The 20,783-nt window shown below is 40.1% G+C and overlaps 2 protein-coding genes across 2 annotated transcripts in view; one reads left to right on the top strand and one right to left on the bottom strand.

The window, feature by feature from the left end:
• Window positions 1-12,391, bottom strand: part of EIF3A (eukaryotic translation initiation factor 3 subunit A) — a 35,684-nt gene extending 23,293 nt beyond the window's left edge. The window contains exons 1-6 of the mRNA XM_011287585.4: window positions 12,193-12,391; window positions 6,019-6,209; window positions 5,708-5,844; window positions 5,124-5,287; window positions 2,889-3,088; window positions 808-1,016 (exon numbers count right to left, since the gene is read on the bottom strand). Of these exons, the coding sequence (XP_011285887.3) occupies window positions 808-1,016; window positions 2,889-3,088; window positions 5,124-5,287; window positions 5,708-5,844; window positions 6,019-6,209; window positions 12,193-12,241 (950 nt within the window). The 5' untranslated portion in view covers window positions 12,242-12,391. The remainder of the gene's footprint in view (window positions 1-807; window positions 1,017-2,888; window positions 3,089-5,123; window positions 5,288-5,707; window positions 5,845-6,018; window positions 6,210-12,192) is intronic.
• A 133-nt stretch (window positions 12,392-12,524) lies between these two features.
• The window catches only part of DENND10 (DENN domain containing 10), a 39,728-nt gene continuing 31,469 nt past the window's right edge, over window positions 12,525-20,783 (top strand). Inside the window, exons 1-2 of the mRNA XM_045040750.1 lie at window positions 12,525-12,790; window positions 15,707-15,857. The gene's annotated coding sequence lies outside the window, so the exon portion shown is untranslated. The remainder of the gene's footprint in view (window positions 12,791-15,706; window positions 15,858-20,783) is intronic.

Here is a 20,783-nt window from a genome sequence, read left to right on the forward strand (position 1 = left end):
TAAATAGAAATAAAGGGATGGTACATAGGTACCTTAAAGGAAACCAAGTTTTGTTTTGTTTTTTTTTTTTTAATCTCAAATAGACATGGATTACATGAAGGACAATGAGTGAACACTGTCCTCAAGACTTTCAAAGAAAATATACTAGAAAAATTAATTTAGTTGGTTCCGTGTATTGCTGTAAAGGTAAAAGAAAAACAATTTGGTATACATAAAGAATTATGGAGGCCAAAATAACATGGTCTGCCAATAAGAGAAAAGAGTGGCGTGTGAGCTGCCGGAGTCCAACAAAACACGTTAAAAAATATATATATTTGACTGGAAGAAAATAGGTTACATGTAATGCTAAAGGAAAAAAGTGGTCTTTAGATTGCTACGTCATAGACCCTTTTTTTATGTTCAAACACACACTCAGTCAATGTCTTATAATCAGGCATGATGGCAGCATTTATTTTTTTAATTCTCTTATTTGTTCTAAAACTAGATTCTAAATACCACTTATGGATAGAAAGCTCATCCCATAACACTGTCTTTCCTAATATTCAATTTTCTCCATCAGGTTTTTGCTACTACCAAAGAACAACAATGTCCAGAGACATTTCTGATAGAAGGGAAGAACTGCTACTGGCATCTGGTAAACTAGGGATGCTCCAAAACATCCTTCGTGCATAGTCCCCTAGAACAGAAAATGATCCAGCCCCAAATGTCAACAGTGTAGAAGCTGAGAAACCCTAACCTGGAACCATGCCATTTAGTAGGAGATATTTGTTTCACACTTTCAATATTATCTGACTTCAACATTCTTACCTTTGCATCTCTTCCTGTGTAAGATTCTTTCTCATTTCTCTGGATAGATGGTAAAGACGATGGAGTGTAGATGCATGAAAAAGAGCATTTCCAGATTTCCAAAACACAGTCGAGACTTTGTTATAGTAATTTGCCATCAACTGAGGTTTAGGTGGTTTTTTAGACAAGGTAAATAGTCCATGAATATCTTCCACAGCTTTGAACGCTTCCTAAAATTAGGAGTATAAATTACAGTCACTGCATTCTAAACGAACAAAAAATCTAATCCAAATCTCTTCATGAAACCTAAAACACAAAACACTGAAGAATAAAAGTGGGAAGTAAAATTCCTTTATGCGTGGTTCCTTTTATTCATCTATAATCTAGTATCTGATGTATCTCACAAAACTGCCATGATCACAAACATACTAAATCCTTAAACTTCTTAAAATTAGACAGAACAGGTTTGAACTGGCACAGGTTTGAACATGTGCCAGCTGACGTACAGAACGCAGTGTTTTGCTTTCTGTCTCTTTCACAGTAGTAGCAGGGGTGTATTTTGAGAAAGTGCCAAATATCTATACAAACATCTATCTGCCCTATAGAGAATTTTGTAGAATTCAATTTTATTTAGTCTTTCTGCCAACCAGCCCCAGCCTAAAGCTTGACACAGTAACCAGGTTAGCTATTGTACGACTATCTTGACAACTTTGCCAACTATGGTTTAATTTGCAAAGGTTATTTTTAAATCCCATTGACTGTCCTAAAAATGTTTCAAAGTACCCTTGCAAACATGGTTTTATATGCTTACAAATTTTTCCGTAATAGATCGTTTTAATGATTAAATCTGATTCTTTTGACAGAAAACAGATCAGCGGATCTTAAGGATCAGGGAGGGGTTGGGTGCAAAGGGGCATGAGGCAGTTTTGAGGAAATGTTTTACATCTTGATTATGGTGGTTACTGCATTTGTCAGACTTCAGGGCGAGTTTTGCTGGATGTAACTTACACATCAATAAATGTGACTTTAAAATTCTTTTTTAAAAGTGATTATCATACCACTTGGGATATACAGAAAAAATATCTAGAAGGACATTAAAACAAAACATAGAGGTTATTTCTGAGTGATAACATGTGAGTATTACTTCCTTCTTTCTACTTATCTATCCATTTGTTCTATAAGGAGTATGTCTACCTTCTATAGAACCTCTTTTTCCTATTTCATCAGGTAGTATTTTAAGGGTGTCCCTACAGAAATGGAAAATATTTTGGGAGAGCAGGAAATCACATTTTCCCTTGGCTCAAAAAACTACCACTCTTTCTTTGCAATTTCAATTAGATTTTATATTTTGGTCAAACATGTAGAAGTCTCAAGTTGTGACTACAAAATCATGTGAAAATGTCTTTGCACAATTCTTAGTGTAAAAAGCTCAAGTAGTGGGCAAGACTCCCAGCACCACACTGAGATCTCCCATGTAGGATATTCCCCATGCATGTTTACTAAGTCAAAGCAGCACCAAGAAATCTGAGAGACGATCCAGTGCGCTTCTCCAATTCTCTACAGCAAAGGACAAGTTTTGTTTTGTTTCGTTTTTAATTTCCAACCTTTTGCCACCAATACTTTTATAAAATACAGTAAAATTATTACAAAAATTGAAAAACAAGCTGTTTTTCTAAACAGAGTAAAACACACACACACCATCACCATGAAATTGCTATCCTTCCCCCCCAAAAAACCCTTCGTAAATGCATATTCTCCTAATTATTTCAATCTGGTAGTTCACAGACTGGCACCAGGCAATGAACCACACTTGGAGCAGCACTGAGGATGAACTGTTTTATATGGAAAGCCACTGGGCCCAAAAGAGCACACATTCGGCCCCCATTTCACAGCAGGCAACTAGAACCACGACATTCTAAGATTGCTTGTTCAGAACTCTTGGTTATCCATCAGATAATTCCTCAATTCTTAATTCATCTTAAATTCCTCAATTAATGATTAAAATTAACCAGTAAGTATCAAGAGAAAGATACTCATTAAAGAATATAATAATAACATGGGCTACTGTTACTACGAAAGACAGACAGTAGTTCACAACGTACCTGCCACAATTCCATGCTGATAGCACTGTCCAACTGAACAAGCCTGGTCTCCAAATGCATGGACTGGCTTTCTGGATTATTAAGATTGATTGCTGTACTTTGGTTATGGTGGCGTTGAATCTGTGACAAGTGCATTCTCAAATTGTCACAAAGCTTACGGAATTCAGCCTTACGGGTGTACTGGAGGCAGAATTTGAAAGCTATAGACATAATTATAAAATGTATTAGGTACTTTCCACCATCAACAAGTATGTAAGTTTTATTTCAAATACTGAAATCAGTTATTTTAACAAGATTTACCCAAACTTATAATCAGTCTTCAGAAATGATCAAGGTCATTAGTCACTTGTGTCCTGACCATCTACTGGACATAGTCCTGGCCTAGGACTAAAATTTGTTTCTGGGATTCTGGGAGAGTTTACAAATGGGAAGCTATTCAATTGAAGTGTAGGAGGGACTCACCTTTCAAACACCTACCACTTCAAATCCTAAAAGAACAAAAAATTCTAGCCTGGAATACAAAGAGACTTCTTATCTAACAAAATTTGGGCTTATGATAACCTGATTTCAACTGTGTACATAGATGTATACCGTAACTACTTGCTGTCATTAAAATAATTTTCTACTGTCATATATGCAATATAACAATTTTTTCAGAATTCCTTCGCCCCCCCCCAAAAAAAGAGAGAGCATTTCTATTTCAATAGGCCCAAAATGAAGGGATGCAGTTTAACTTCAAGTTAACATTTATGTATCAGTAGTTAGCAAAAAGCCCAAGTTTACTTGTCTTAAATGAAAATTCACACATGCTATATAAATAAAACAGAAGTTGTAATACTCATAGTAAAATATTTTTATAAGCACTTATTTATGAAGTAATCTCCACACCCAATATGGGGCTCCAACTTACAACCCTGAGATCAAGAGTCATATACTCTACCAATGGAACCAGTCAGGTGCCCCTACAGTATTTTTTTTTGGTAAAATATTCCTTAAAGTCACTTACAACTTGATAAAACAAATGCCAATCATCCCCATAGTGAGACGAATGGCAACATAAGGTTGTACTAAGGCCAAAGTAAGAAAAAGTCAAAAGCTACTCTCAAGTCACACATACCCCATTTGTATACAGTTAGAAAGCTCCGTTAAGAGCAAGATAAGTGACAGTAAAGACAAGACACGAGATTAAGATAACAGACTTGATGCAGCTCTTTAGGACTGAAAGTTCAGGTAACCCTTGAACAAGGGTTTGAACTGTGTGGAACCACTTACATGTGGATTTTTTCAATAATTTTAACCTTCTCTTTTCTCTAGTTTACCTGAAGAATACAGTATATAACACATATAACGTACAAAATGTGTTAATCAACTGTTTACGTTACCAGCAAGGTTTCTGGTCAACAGTAGGCTATAGTTAAGTTTTTAGATAGGCAAATCACAGGCAGATCAACGGTGCATGAGTGGGGTCAAAGGGGTGTTTCAGTCTGCGCCTCTACTCCCCCACCCCAAGCTGTTCAAGTGTCAACTGTATATGCACTATGACAGCTGGATACCTTTTAAGATGATCCAGAGTCATCAAGATGACTTATTTCTATGTTCAGTAATACTGTTTAAGGAAATAAAAATATGCATTTTTCAAGGAATCACAGAAGTCCAGAGCTTAAAAAGACCTTAGAAACCCTTACATGGGGAACCTGGGTGGCTCAGCTGGTTGAATGGCCAACTCTTTGATTTGGGTTCAGGTCATGATCTCACGGGTTTATGAGTTCGAGCCCCACATCAGGCTCTGCGCTGGTGGAGCAGAGCCTGCTTGAGATTCTCTCTCTCCTTCTCTGCCCCTCTCCTGCTCACACTCTCTCTCTCAAAATAAATAAGCATTAAAAAAAAAAAAAGCCATGGCATGATTAAGTATATATGCAGTAGGTGACGTCAAAAAGCACAAGTCACATTTATCAGAAAGCAATCAAAAAGTTACATTTGTTTTTCTAGTCACCTGGGAAATTCCAAAATGACTGTCTTTCAGACATCCATGAAGTGGATTTCATATAGAATTACCCTAACTAGTAAAACAAACTTCTTATAGTCACTTAGTTACTATTTGAATGAATGCCAACCATCTGTCAATGAGGATAAAAACTGTAAAAATAAATACGATGAAGAAAAACAGGTTAACTTTAATTGTCAATCTTTTGCAGTCTTCTAAAAGTCAACTTTTCAAATCAGTTCTCATTTTACCTTGTTGGGCAATATCATGGTAGAGACGCTCTACTCTAGAATTATTTCGAAGAAGGTCCAAACACTGTCTATATGATTCCCAAAGGAATTTAACCCATGGAGTTAAAAGTAGTCTGTCAGTACGATCCTGAGTGTCTTCACCACTTACAGCACTTAGGAGAACACTAAAAAAAAAAATTTTTTTAAGTTAAAAACAATTTTAGACACGATTTCCTACTTTGCCCTAAGATTAAAAAAAAAACAAAACCAACAATGATACCAGTGTAAGAAAGTGTGAATCCTTCTTACAACTTTGGGCACACTGTAAAGATGCCATGTAAGTGTTCAAGTATTTGCATCCCCAACCCATATTACAACCATTTAAATTAGTATCTGACTATCTGAAGGTTGTTAATTTGCCACCTTTATGAATTCTGAATAGTATGGCTTTCTTATTAGACAGTTAAAATTCCAAAGGTAAGCATTCTTTCTAATAAACATCTATACTTCAAATGAGGACGAGGGAGACACATGTAAAGAAAAACATTGACAAAAATGTATTAGCAAAAAAAAAAAAAAAAGAATTAGCAATTTAACCTACATACCTCTCAGGAGTTTGAATATTATCCAGATCTTCTATGTCTAGGACCATTTGCTGAGATTCTTCTTTAGCAGCTTCAGTTTTTTCCTCTGCCAATTTCAAATATGCCCTAACAACATCCTCTAGAGATTTGATGTTCACCTAACCAGAGAGAGAGAGAGAGAGAGAGAGAAAACCTTAAAACACTTCTCAACAAACCACAGAATGCTTTAAGAGCAAATTTTATGACATAAAAGCATATTACCTTTAAAAGGTAAACTTCTCTGAAAATCATTACAGCACTATTAAAAATATAAAACCCAGCTCTTTTCATACCTGTTGACAAATGTTCTTATACTGGTATAATCCCTCTTTAGCCAAATGGCTCTTGCGAAGATCCACACAAAGTTCCAAGTATTTCAACATAATTGGCTCGTGTATCTTTTGCCATGTTCTGTGTTTCTTACTTTTCATAACATCATAAAGAACATCCAAAGCAGGCTGCTTTTTTCCAACCTCAAGAAATTCTGGAAAAGTAATTCAGAAAAATTAAAAGTGGTATGTATACTATACTAAAGTGTAAATCTTGCTTAAGTTGGCTATTTTAATTTCTAAGCTCACTACCATCTCTTTTTAGAGCACACTTATTTTTGACATCTAAAGCCATGCCGAAATTACCCAACTTAATACAATGAAGACTGGTATTATCTCAAAATATGGTCTGTGGATAAAACGATTTCACTCTATTACATTGTACCCTTGTAAATGACTGCCATGTTCCAAAAATTGAAGTTATGAGAGAGAAAAAATCTCCTCCCAGCAAACAAAGAAAAGTGAAATGTGACTTTAGTCACAATGATCTGGTGGATACAATTTCTGCTCTAGGCAAAAGGATCATTAGACTCAATAAGACAGTCAATTAGATATTGTTCCTTTAAGATCAATTGACTATTTATGTGGGTCTACTTCTGGGCTCTCTATTCTTATCACTATCTATTGCAATGTATCTAGTCTTTTTCTAATACCGCCCTGACTTGATTACCATGGACTTATAGTAAAGTCTTCAAACCAAGTAGTATGAGTGCTCCAACTTTGTTCTTCTGTATTGTTTGGCTCACTAAGTCTTTTGCCTTTCCATATTAAACTCACAATTAGTTTGTAAATATCTACAAAATAGCTCACTGGAATTTTCATTCAGATTTAATGAATCTATATATCAAAATTTGGAAGAATTGACAATAGTCTTCCAATCTATGAAGTATCTCTCCCATTTATTTATCCCAACCTAAACATGAGAAAAATCTTAAGACAAACCCCAATTGAAAGACATTCTACAACATACCTGACCAGTACTCATCAAAATTTGTCAAGGTTACCAACAAGGAAGTTTAAGAAACTGTCATAACCAAGGGGGGGAGGAGGAGAGTGTCTGAGGAAACAGGACGACTAAATATAATGTGGTATCTTGGATGAGATTCTGGAATTCAGAGAAGGACATGAGGGAGAGCTACGGAAATCTGAGCAAAGTATGGACTTTCATTAATAATGTTATCAGTATTGGATCATTAGTTGTGATAAATGTCCCAAAATGACAGAAGAAATTAATAGGTTATGGTGTATATGGGAATTCTCTGTACTATCTTTGCAATAATTCTGTAAATCTGTAACTTTTAAAATTGTTTATTTTTAAAAATAAAAAAAAATTTAGAATGCACACCAGAGAAAATTACACATTTCTGAATTTACTACCACCTAAACCTGAAGGCACCCTGCAAGTGGCAATATTTCAAAATCCAGTTCCCATCTAAGGTTTTATGTACACTGCTCATTTTGAAATTCACTCAAAAGCAAAGAGTCCTCTATCACATTACTTCTGACAAAGGTTAAAATTTATCTTTTTTCTCATCTTTTACTTTATTTACTTTTGCACAAAACTTAGTAAACTGAGGGAAGGGGAAGGCTATTTAACCTAAGTCATTTGGTTATGTTCAACTTAAAATTCAGTAATTAACAAATTTCACAAAGAAAAAATCTTTCCACTGAACATTTGAAACATACTTTGGGGAACCAAAACACTAATTAACACTATTAAAAAAGATCTTAAAACACTACATCCCTATTGTTAAAAATCACTATTTTCCTAAGAAAAAAACCTTTTTTTTTTGAAGTAGTCAAATGATATTTTATTTTAATATATGAAATTTATCGTCAAATTGGTTTCCATACAACACCCAGTGCTCATCCCAAAAGGTGCCCTCCTCAATACCCATCACCCACCCTCCCCTCCCTCCCACCCCCCATCAACCCTCAGTTTGTTCTCAGTTTTTAACAGTCTCTTATGCTTTGGCTCTCTCCCACTCTAACCTGTGTTGTTTTGTTTTTTTTTTAAGAAAAAAATCTTTGACAAAGAATTATTTTTAAGAGTTAACCAAACCGCGTACAGCATTATCATGTAACTCTGTGCTAGGCAAACAACTGGCAGAAACACTGCTTATTTGGGAGTTTTACCAGATTTACAGATTTAGTAAGTAATTTTTCTCCCAACTATCACATCTTTCAGGAATGCTGCTTCTGAACGTTCCTTCCTCCAGGAAAACTACAAACAATATTCCAACTCTGGTATATTAAGAAGTTTGCAACAAATCACAAAATATACTGAAATTCTTATCTTTAAAGGATAGCCTGTGTCTTCCCATATCATATTAAGCCCTATTCTTCATAGGTTAGTGAAAACAAACCCCTCTTCAGTAATTCACGTCAATGTCAACATTAATAGTACTGTTACGAGAAAAAGTCCATTTTCATTTGAGTCAATGCTATTACCAAAAAAAAACAAAGAACCCAAAAAAAAAAAAAAAAAAACACCTTGTAAGAGGAAACAAAGATGTAACACAACTAGATACTTTGTTAGAATACTAAGCCTTTCCTGGGTGTTTTTTGTTTTTTAAGCCTTCCTGTTCTGAGGGGAGGATGTTACAGTCTTTAAACTGGAGCATACATACAAGGTTATCGTCTAAAATCCAACAGTACCTTAGGTGTTTTTAACAATTATTTAACAGAAAAGTCTCTATCACCCAAGAATTTGGAAGTAAATGTTTTTAGTTAAATTTAGCATTCATATTAAAGAGCACAGCATCAGCACCAGAACAACCTATTATATCCAATTCCCAATCTTACACTGAGGATTTAAATCTTATACTGTTAAGTATATAAACACTGTCAAAATGCTTGTAACACAGAACAGGCACAAAGAGAATTAAAGTTGAGAACTGTGCCGGGATGGTGATGACAAAATAATAAACTATGTAAAAATAATTTACCTACCCTATCTCTTATTTTTAAATAGGGGAGTGTGGTGTCTTAATGTCACTATAAAAAATAAAAAATCTTGTTTAGGGATAGAAAAGTGATTTTTTTCACTTCCTAAACACCAATCAGAATTTATTATTACAAATTCCACTTTCAAACTCTGAAACAATAGGTTCAAACAAAGCAAATGCACTAAAAAATAATTTTTATAGGACACCCTACCATCATCATGGGAAAAAAGCAAACATGGATACCAAGCAAGGACATTTTTAAAGGGAAAAAACCTGAATGGGAACAGATATGATAGTCCATGAGGGTGAGTTCCTGTCTTTATCTGAAGTCACATACAGGGAGAATTTAGTTCCTATGAATTCTCTATCTCTAGTAAGGGGAAAAAAAAACTTTTTGAGGCTAGAAAGGCATACCACATATTAAAAGCTCTATTGCAATGTTAAAAAAAAAAAAAAAAAGTTCATTTCCAAACTGATATTCTTGAAATAAAAATAAAAATCTAGCATTATGAAGTGTTACTAGGAGGGTGGACATGCTGAGCTTACCTTTCAGACACAGTGACAAACTGTATCTATTTATAAAAGAAAAAGCTTAGGTCGGCCCTTCAACATTACTAGTTTATTTGGGCAACAGACCAAGTAGATAAGCTATAATGTTACTCGATTTGTGGGTTTAATAACTTTATTTATAAGTCACTGGTAGAACTAAATTATAAGGTTGTTACAAGGTCAGGAGCAATTAATTCTGCACTACTGACAACATAATCTGCAAAAGGGTCTTTTTCCAAATGATTCTGGGGTATAAATTTCTTGTCTGTAACTGCTTAGGCCAAGTTCTCATCTTCCTGAATGATTACTGTAATAGTTTCCAAAGGAATTGTTCTGAATTACAGACTCAGAGTGACTTGAAGAACTATTCTACTTAAACATACATTTTATTACGGTAATGCAGTGGATTAGGTCTAAATGTGTTTAAGGCTACAAATGTCATAGATAAAACATTTACATAAAATGAGATTATCCCATGGAATGAAATGCGCTTTTACGATCCTATTTAAAGTTTTGTAAGCGGTGCCATGTGCCATCCACATTCAGCTCACTTTGACACTTTCAGACAGGATCTTTCATTCACAAGATCAAAGGTACAGAACTAACTACTTGAAAGCTAAGGCCTCTCTCTACTGTAACACCCATCCTACAATTTAAAAGGGCTGCAGCAAGGAGTCAGTACAGACTTTTAAAAAACCTACACAAATAAAAGCCCCCCCCCCACAGTGCCCCTTTCTCATCTTGCCTACTTTAATTTCAGATGCTTTCCCTAACTTGCCCTTCATGAGTCAAGGCTATTTCAACTTAGAAAACGTGAAAAAGAGGTTTAAGATTCATTACACAGGAGATAACCCTTTTAATTTAAAGAATTACTGAAACAGTAAACTCATATGAGGATTCAAAAGGGAGGAGTGATGAAAGCAACAAGGCCGGAGCACATCAAATGTGTAATACTTAGGCTATCCAGATTACAGTGCTTCAGCCTATTAGAAGGAAAAATGCCTGTTGGTAAAGCAAACAACTGTAGAACAAATCTACAATAGCAATTACAGTAGCAATTGAATCCAAGTCATTTTGTATACCATAATATAGATTTCTAAGTTTCTAAACGTAAGAAAAAAATTCTAACTTTGCTACAGTTCATTTTCTGGTGATAAATCTCCATTTCCACCGAGTTTCTTTCCTATAAATTAACGTCCTTAATTCTTGCCTGTCCTAACCATTAGATAATGAGCAGTCATCAGATCTAAGTTGTACTTTTAACTGATTTTTAGAACAATTACTCTACTCTATTCCAAAGAATGTGGCATTATCCTATTTCACACTCTTACCACCCTCCCAAATTGTTGCTTTTAAAATAACCATGTGAGGAAGGCACCCTTACCCCTGACAGATGATCACTAACAATTTTGTGTCGACTGAAATTGACATTTCCACAAGAGGAATTTCCAAACAAGCTAACAAAATAAGCTCCACCAACATAAGACTGTAAGAGACACAGTATATCCACCTACAAAATGGGATAAGACTCAAAACTTGTCTGGGGTACAGGAAGGGTTGAAATAAGAACTATCAACTACCTACACACTTAGAAACTATTAGGCTTAAAAAACTCTAAACGAAAAAGTTTTTAAAGACCAGAGCCATGCATAATACATTGCACCCCCATGATGCGAACGTAATAAATGCCTCTTGAATAGACCGAGACACGCACAACTTTTCGCGAAAGGGCCGGTGGCATAAGAACGCATGGAAATAAAAATCGCAGGCAGCAGCGCTGTGGCGAAAAAAAGCAACTCATCTGGAAGTCTAGAGACCTTGGTTCTAGTCTCCTGGCTCCACAACTAACTCTCGGAGTGACCTTGGGTAAGCATTCTCTCTGTAGGCCTCAATTTCGTTATCTTTAAGAAAGAACTTGAAGTCTCTTACAGGTTTAACAATGTTCCAACTGCATGTGATTTGGGATAGGCTCTGGGACTGAGAATAATCAATGCCAGGAAAAAACAGACAACCGGTTAATTGGGTCAGAGTCCCCGAAGCAGAGCTATAGTGACTGGGGAAAAGGCTAAGTGGACCCTGACCCAGCAAAGCCCGGCGCTGGATTTGGGGGGCGGAGGTGTCTGCGAGAGGGCGGGAGGTGGGACTGGCCGGCTCCCGGCGCCGGCAGGAGGTGGAGTCGAGGTTCTCGCGTGCATTGTCCCCGGGAGGGAGCCATGTTTCTTCCTCCCCGGCACTCCCAGATGGCGGCTGGGGGCGCGGGGCCTAAGCAGCCGAGGGCCCGGCGGCCTGGGGAGCCGGGCGGAGGCGGACGGGGTGGGGGGGGCGGTTAAGGAGGCCAGGCCCCGATAGACCCGTCTCCGGGGCCGCGGCCCCTGAGACGCAGCAGGAAGCGGCGGGGGGAAGGAAGGGCCCCCCCAGAGCGACGGTTCCCGGCTCCGCACCTCCCACCCCCCCAACGGCGGTCGGTAGGAGCGAGAAGGGAAACCATGCCCAACCACAGGCTGGAACGGCGGCAGACAGGTCTCATCGACCACCTCTGCAGCCGCAGACGGGAGGCGGAGCAGGGAGAAGGAGGCCCGGGCCCCTCGACCTCCGAGGCCTCGGGCCGACCCAGCCCGGCGCGCCCCGATCCCCTACTCACCGTTGGCGCGTTTGAGGGCATTTTCCGGCCTCTGGAAATAGGCCGGCATCTTGGCGGGCGGCTCAGCTCACCGGCGTCAGCGAACTCCTTGGTGGCCCGGGCCGCGAGAGGAGACGAAAGGGAACCAGCGCGAGGTTCCACGCGCCTCGCCAGCAGTCGCCCGCGCCCAGCCGGCCAGAGACGGAAAGGAAAGAGCCACGTGACCCCCGCACGGCGGCGCCGCCGCCGCCCAGGCCCCGGATGTACGGGGCGGTCCTCCGCGCGCAGGCGCGCTACCGTCGCGCGCACCGGCTGACGTGGCGGCGGGTGCAGTACGTGCGCGCCGGTTCCTCCTCCGGCCTCCGCCGGGAAACGTTAGGGAGGAGGTTTTCAGACCGCTCACCCCTCACTCCTCGAGCGCGAAACGGGGTGGGAAAGGTGAAATTGGGGTCAGGGTTTCTGCCTGGCGAGAAAGAAGGCGTCTGCATAGGGTCATTTTGAGCATGTTTTGTGCGCAGTCATGCAAAGTTACAGGCCGGTCCCTTCCGCCTGGGGAATGGCCTGTCTCCACTAAGTGAAAATGCCGTATTTATCCGTTAATCAGAAACGCATCGAGCAGGTATCACTAGCCCAGCACCGCTCACCTCTGGGAAGTAATAGTGTCCCGACCCTTAACGGACTAGCAGTGGGAGGAGGGACGCAATAAGTAAATTAGCAAGTTTCTTTCATATCGGTAAAGTAAAAAAAGTTGGTGAGACCAAGATTGGGGAATAGGGACACTCAGAGAAGGTGAGTTTTGAGCTGAGACCTAAAAGGTGGGAACAGGCTGGAGAGAGTAACGAGGCAAGAGCGCAGAAGCTCTGCAGCAGAACAGATTTTGCATAGTTTGAAAATACTTGAGTGGTAGCTTTACATTCAGCACACATCACAAACAAGAAAAATGAGTGTTAGTGGAAAAAAATCAATTTATCAGGTCCTTTGCTACAGCCTTTTATTACTGGCCAACAATTTTTTGAATATTTTATTTAAAAAAATTTTTTAATGTTTATTTTTGAGAGAGAGAGTGTGAGCAGGAGAGGGGCAGAGAGAGAGGGAGACAGAAATCTGAAGCAGGCTCCAGGCTCTGAGCTGTCAGCACAGGGCCCAACTCCAGGCTCCAACCCACGAGCCAGGAGATCGTGACCTGAGCTGCAGTTGGAAGCTTAACCCACTGAGGGACCCGACCCAGGCGCCCCTGAGTATTTTATTTTTTTAAGTAATCTCCACACCCAGCGTGGGGCTTGAACTTACAACTCCGTGATCAAGAGTCGGGTGCTCTACTGACCCAGGTGCCTCTTGACCAACAATTTTAATGTTTAATCAGTAACTATTATACCTGAAACTTGAAAGCCATTTAAACTGAATCTAATTACTCAAGCCTTGGTATGAAATTAAGGTGAGTTCAGAAAAAAATCAGAAAGCAGCAGTGGGATACATTGTTACAAATTTTTTACACATTTTGTAAAAATGGATGGTACACGTGAGTGAATGACAGAATACTACATCCGGGAACAATGAACCCACAACACATACACACAAAAAGCCTTTTCCTCTCATTCATTCTACCGGAGCGAAGAGGTTTTTCTATGTAACTAAATGTATCACTGTAAAGAAAGAAAACTTAGGAAATGCAAACATAGGCAAAAAAAAAAAAAAAAAAAAAAAAAATCACAAATTCTAAAAGAGGTTACTTAAAAATTAGCTTCAGAGTTCTTTCTCCAAAATGCTTGGGCCACTCTAAATTAAACTTACCCTCCTCCCCCAAAATAAGAGCCAGACAGAGTTGAGCAACAAGTACTAAGAAGCTACAGGAACTGTTTTATGGGGCAGGATCAAGAGACTCGTTTGTGTATATGATAATTAAGTCAGAATTAAAGAGCTTAACATAAGAGCAAGCATAGCTTTTAAATGCCGTAGATAGAAAACTATTTAGTAGGCCACAGAGAGATGTGACGGAATAAAAGGAAACCTGGCCTAAATATCAGAAAAAGCTTTTCAACATTATTACCTTTGCGTTATATATCAAAGAAGATGGTAAAATGATCTCATGGGTTATTGCTCATTATGTGGTAGACCTAAAACAAGACAAACTCTAGAAAATTTGGAGAAAAAATGAAATTCAATATTTCTGCATCTTCATTCTTTTCCCTTTCAAGTTAAAGTATATGAAACATTTGGTAATATAATAGCCAATGATCATTTAAGTGCATTAAATACAATTATTTAGACTCTAGTACTGTATTTGTGAACAGTCCCAACTTCCAGAATAAATTTATTAAATGTAGCCAGTAGGTATTAAATACCAGCTAATAGCCATAATGTTGGATGTTGGGCATAAACGATGCAAGACACCTGTTTCCAAGGAGTTGCTGATTCCCTGGTGAAGATAGAGGAGTACACAGTGAGGAACAAGGTAGGATCTATTCTGAACCAGGAGAAAAGCGTGATTACTTTCTGTTGGTTTATGCTCACTTCATAGAAAACAAGCAATGTGAATATGCTAGAAGCCACCTTAGGAAGCAGTAAAAGGAAGTGATCAGGCTGATGAAGGTTTTTTCCCTAATCAAGCTACTTTTGTACTACATATGACTGGATAATTTCTCTAATACAATGTTTTGGGGATTTTGAGTTGAGTAAATAAGAGTCAAAAAAAAAAAAAACAACAATTGTTAGGAGCACAAAAGAGGTACTACATTATACATATTGCAACATAATATAGCTTTAAATCAGGTATGTTTTACAGTTTACAAAATGCTTTCACATTTGTCATTTTGTTTACAAGAATAATGAAGGTATTTATACTGATAAACTAATAATTTTTTCAGAGTGTTAGACTATGGTTCACAGTGACACACTCCTTCCACAAACCATTATCATGTACCTACCACGTGCCAGGTATGGGAAGTGAGCACCTGATAGCAGGTGCAAGGCAGCGAACACGACAGCCATGGGTCCTGCCTTCTTGGACTTTGCCAGAGGCTTCTTGAGGATGAGACCCCACTCCAGGCTAGACCCCCATCGTCTTTCCGAGTCCATCTTTCACCACACTCCATGTCTTCAGTGCCTTAAATAGCCCTTTCTCCCACCTCCAACCCAATGAGTGCTGTCACTTCACTTGGAACATTCTCCACCACCACCCGTTCCTTGTTCTAACAACCTATTTCTCCACATTGTCACTTCCTCCAGGACTCTTCCCTGGCCCCCCAGATTGGTTTAGATGCCAAAGCAGTGAGCACCAGTAACATCCTATCTGAGCCTGATCACACTTCAATACTTGCAGACTATAAGCTCAGAGAGTGGAAGGAAGCTTTTGTGTTGTTCACCACTACACCCCCAATGCCCGGCAGAGCGTTGGGCAGATGAGATACTCCCAAAAAATGCTTGAGAGATGAATGAGTGAATCCCCATATACAGATTTATTTAAAACAGTTTCTACTATACCTGTGAGGAAGTAACAAGTCTGCAAGTTGATTGTGTGGTTTTCTTTCATTTATAGAGCATCTACCTAGCTACGTGAGGCTCTCAATATACTTAAGCCCCAGCATGCAAATACTAAAGAAGAAACAATAATGCTCTTCTCCCAAAGCTCCTAATTGCACTGGTCTTGAACCTCCAGCTGTACTGAAGTTCATTTGTGCCTTTCTGAGGTCAGTGTTTAAATATATCATGCTTTCCTACACCTGTGTATCCCTTCCCTTCTTCCTGTCCCACCCATTTTTACCTAAGTCCTACCAATACTTTAAGCTTCCACTCAAAGCTTTCCTCTGCAAAGTCTTGCCAGCCAGTGGGGGCTGACTTAACTGCCCCTTCACTTGTGCTCTTTCCTCAAGGCACCATTAACTTGGTCACCCAGGCCATCTCTGAGCACTCTGCTTCCCCTGCAGCTCTGTCGAGTGGTAGCTGTATTCATCCCTCAAACCACTGGTGCCTAGAGGAGTACCAATGACTGACTAGCTCTTCCCCCAGCTACTTCTAGAACATTCTCTCTCTCCTCCCTTAACTTTGAATGTTGACCCTCATGCTATCAGACTAGATTACATGTGGTTCCTCTATGTTGCGGTCCTCAGTAGGCATCTACAGATCCCAGGTCACAACCCCTTATTCCTTAACTGTTAGTTCTAGCTCCCTGCCACTCTCTCCAACACTGTCATAATTATTAGCAGTTTCTATACACGTGTAGATATTCCTGCCAATATCCTGGCCACCTGGCCTTTACAATTGTGTCCTCTACCTTACCTCAGCTACTCACACCCATGGTGATACCCTAGAGTCTAGACTAAGAGTCAGGAAACTTTTCCTGTAAAGGGCTTGATAGTAAGTACCCTAGGCTTTGCAGGCCAGGAGGCAATGTCTTCAATTCTTAGAGCAATTGTTCTTGCCAAAAGAATAATTGCCCTTGTATGTATGTGTGTGTGTGTGTGTGTATTACATTTAAAAATGTAAAAACTATGTTGGGTTGTATAGTAAAAACTATGCCTGGTTGGCTCAGTCAGTTAAGTGTCCGACTTGATTTTGGCTCAATTCATGGGATCGAGCCTCACATTGTGCTCTGTGCTGAGAGCGAGGAGCTTGCTTGGGATTCTCTTCTCCCCTCCACCCCTCCCCCAGCCCACACATGTGCACACTCTCTCTTTCAAAATAATTAAGAAAAAAATAAAAAGAAAATAATATATAAAAACTATCTTGATGACCACTGAGTAATATATAGAATTGATGAGTCACTATATTGTACACCTGAAACTAATGTAATACTATATGTTAACTATACTGGAATAAAAATAAAAATACATTTTTTAAGACTAAAAAAATAATTTAAGACTAAAAAAAATCAAGACTAAAAAAAAAGTAAAGACTATTTTTAGCTCAAGGCTGGGTAAACCACAGGCAGTAGGCCAACTTTGGCCGATAGGCCATGTTTGCTGACCCCTAACTAAACCTTGTCATACCAACTCTCTCAGTTCCCAGGTTGTGATTTCAAGTATCTCACTTTCTTGTTCATAGTGAACCACAACCCCAGCGGTCCTGCTGCCTGACTGGGACCTGCATTCCATTCACAAATCCTGTTTCCTTTTTACTGTTCCTCATCCCCCATGTCCTCTATTTCCTCCACACCCAAGTTGGATTCCATCATGTAGTTCTTTTCTTGCTCCGCTTTCCATTTATTTGACCCCAACCCTGGCCAATCCAAGTGTCTTCCTGCTCCTTGCCTGCAGCCCAGTATGACTGGGGAAAAATGCACAACCATGTTGACAAGCCCCACTTTACATTCCCGACCACAAGCCCCAACAAGTACCGTGCTGCTGTTCAGCCATCCTACTACACTTCTCTAGGCCACATCCCAATCTCCCCAATGACCGTTTCGTACTTTTTCCTGTCTCCAATCCTCTGCTCTCAGCTGATGGCTTCATTTTCTGTAGCACTGTAAGCAGTGGAGCAGTGAGAAGAGAACCTGCCTCTGCACTCTGCCATCTACCCACCCATTTGCTTCTGTACGCAGAGACTCTGCTTCCCTACTCTTACCCGGCAGTCTGTGCTCCTCTCTAAAGCCAGCCTTTTGAGGCACCTGGGTGGCTCAGTTGATTGAGTGTTCGACTTCAGCTCAGGTCATGATCTCCTGGTTCATGGGTTAGAGCCTGGAGTTGGGCTCTATGCTGACAGCTCTGAGCCTGGAACCTGCTTTGGATTCTGTGTCTCCCTCTCTCTCTGCCCCTTCCTTGCTCGCATTCTGTGTCTCTCTCTCAAAAATAAACATTAAAAAAATTTTTTTAATAATAAAATAGTAAAAATAAATAAATAAAATAAAATAAATTTTAAAAATTAGGCCAGCCTTTTGTACTAGTGCACTGGATTCTGTCTCCTCTCACATGGAATGTTGTTCACTTCATCCTTCCTCAAATACTTCCTCACTTGGCTTCCAGGGTCACCCTCTCCTGATTTTCCTCCTACTTCTCTGACTCTTAGTCTCCTTGACTGGTATCTCTTCACCTCTCAGACCTCTAAGGTTGAAAAGTCCTCGGGCCGAGGCCCTGGACTTCTCCCTTCTCTAACTACATCCATCTTTTGGTTTTAACTCATGGCTTTAGACATCATCTCTGTGCTTAGAAGTTACAAAATTATATCACTAGTGCTCTCTCTCTCTCTCTCTCTCTCTCTCTTTCCTGAAAGCCAGTCTCACACCCAGATGCCTATTTGACACATCCATTAAGCGTTTGACATACAACATACACCCAACCTGCCCCGGACCAGACTCTTGGTCTCTCTGGCCTCCAACCTGCTCCTTCCATCATCTTCCCCATGGAAATAATGGCAACCCCCTTCTTCCAGTTGCTTAAACCAAAAATATTAGAGACATCCTTGACTCCACATTTTCTGCCACAGCCCCACATGCAATCAATCCATCAGCAAATTCCATTTCTACCACCTCCATAACTATCACTCTGGTCCAAGTCACCATCATTTCTCACCTAGAATATGTAATAACCTGCTCACTTATCTTTCTGTTTCCCCTTGACCCCCTTCTCTTTACTCTCCACCATAGCAAGCAGGGAGCAAAAAGGAGGTGATCATGCCAGTCCCCTGATGAAGATGCTCTTGTGGCTACCCAGTGCATGTGGTCAAAGTGAAAGTCCACACAGTGGCCTGTGAGACCCTACCATTCCCCGTTCCCATCCTACCCTTCCCCATTCCCATCCCTCCCAGGCCATGCCAGTGTCACCTTTTCAGTGTTGTCTTCCCTCACCTCTTTTTTTCTTTAATGTTTATTTATTTTTGAGAGAGAGAGAGAGACAAAGTGTGAATGGGGGTGGGGAAGGAGTGGGAGAGAGAGGGAGACACAGAACTCGAAGTGGGCTCCAGGCTCTAAGCTGTCAGCACAGAGCCCAATGCAGGACTCCAACTCACAAACTGTGAGATCATGTCATGACCTGAGCCAAAGTCAGACACGTTACCGATTGAGCCACCCAGGTGCCCCTTCCCTCACCTCTTTAAAGTGATAATAACCTCCCTTCCTCCCATACTTCTCTCCCTCTTTTTTTTTTTAATGTTTATTTTTGAGAGAGAGAGGGTAGGGCAGAGGATTCGAAGTGGGCTCTGTGTAGACTGCAGAAAGCCAGAGGCAGGGCTTGAACCCATGAACTACAGGATCATGACTTGAGCCAAAGTTAGATGCTTAACCAACTGAACCACCCAGGCACCCCCTTCCTCTCATACTTCTGAGCACCCTTTTCTTTATTTTCCTCCACAGAATTTATTTAGCTATCAACATCTTACTTATGTATTTCATGATATACTCCTCTAGAATATAATAAGGTTGTGAGGACAGGGATTAATGTCTGTTCCATTTAACTGCTATATTAAGTCTAGCACCTATAACAGTGCCTACCACGGAGTAAGCACTCAATAAATATTTGTTGAAAAAATCATTTAATACATTAAAGCAAGCCTCCTGTATTATCATTGCCCACCTGCATGTTGGTCTCCTCCCTGACACTGGAAGTCCCTTGATGGTAGGGACATGGTCCACACCCGGAAAGTGTTTGTTCAGTGTATGTTTCAGAGCACCTTGATGGTTCCAACTGCATGGTGATACACAAGGTCCAAAACCTCACACCTTTGGGTTTTTGTTGGTTTTTTTTTTTCCCCACACCTTTGCGTTCTTAACCATGAAAGTGACCAATGAGGGTTGGAAATCTTTTCAATGGTGGTGTACCAAGAGCAGATGTGGGGAGCGCTGTGCCTGGGCCAAACAGTTCTCAGTGAACCTTTGGGTTGTGTAACTTTAAAGCAGGAAATTGGAATGGAGATTCAGTTGAGTAGATTTTGAGCAGAAATCTGTCCTAGCAGTATTTGTTATTTATTGGGAGAAATGCATCTTACACCCAGGAGTCCTCACCGTCAATATTCTGCCCGACTCCAGGAGAAGTCTGAGGGGGAGAAGAGAAGCATGTTTGTGGGAACTGGTGTCCATAGTCTCCATTGTTGACATGCCACACAGCCCAGCTCCCGCCTGGGATCTGGGAGTTTAGGAGATTATGCTCAAAGCTACACCAACCAACCAGGGCCAAGAGCAGAATGAGTAAGACGCTGTGCAGAGTGGTTTAGGGTGTGGTTTGAAAATAGGCTTCTGTGTTAAATATGTTAAATATGATTAGAAGGAACCCTGGAACCACAGGGTGTGGGCTTTCATTTTGGGCTTGTGGGTATTAAACAATCTTCACATGGACCTTTTCATTGTGCCGTCTTCTCATGAAGCAGCTAAAATGGCACCTCCTCAGAGAGCCCCTTCCTGACCACCCCATCTAAACCTGAAGTCTACCCTATTTTAATTCTCAGCACAGCATTCATCACTAATGGATAGTTTTCGTTGTTTCCTTGGTTACCATCTGTCTCACCACACTAGATGGTAATCTTTAAGGGACCAAGCTTGTCATGTTAACCATTGTAGCTCCAACTCCTGGAACTGTGCCTGGCACAGGGCAGACACTCTACAAATACGGGGTGTGTGAATAAATAAAGGAGTGGAGAATGTGGTAGGCAGAATTGTAAGATGCCCATAGATTCCCAGTCCCTGATGT

This window comes from Felis catus, chromosome D2 (assembly GCF_018350175.1).
Source record: "Felis catus isolate Fca126 chromosome D2, F.catus_Fca126_mat1.0, whole genome shotgun sequence".
In the NCBI taxonomy this organism is placed as follows: Eukaryota; Metazoa; Chordata; class Mammalia; order Carnivora; family Felidae; genus Felis; species Felis catus.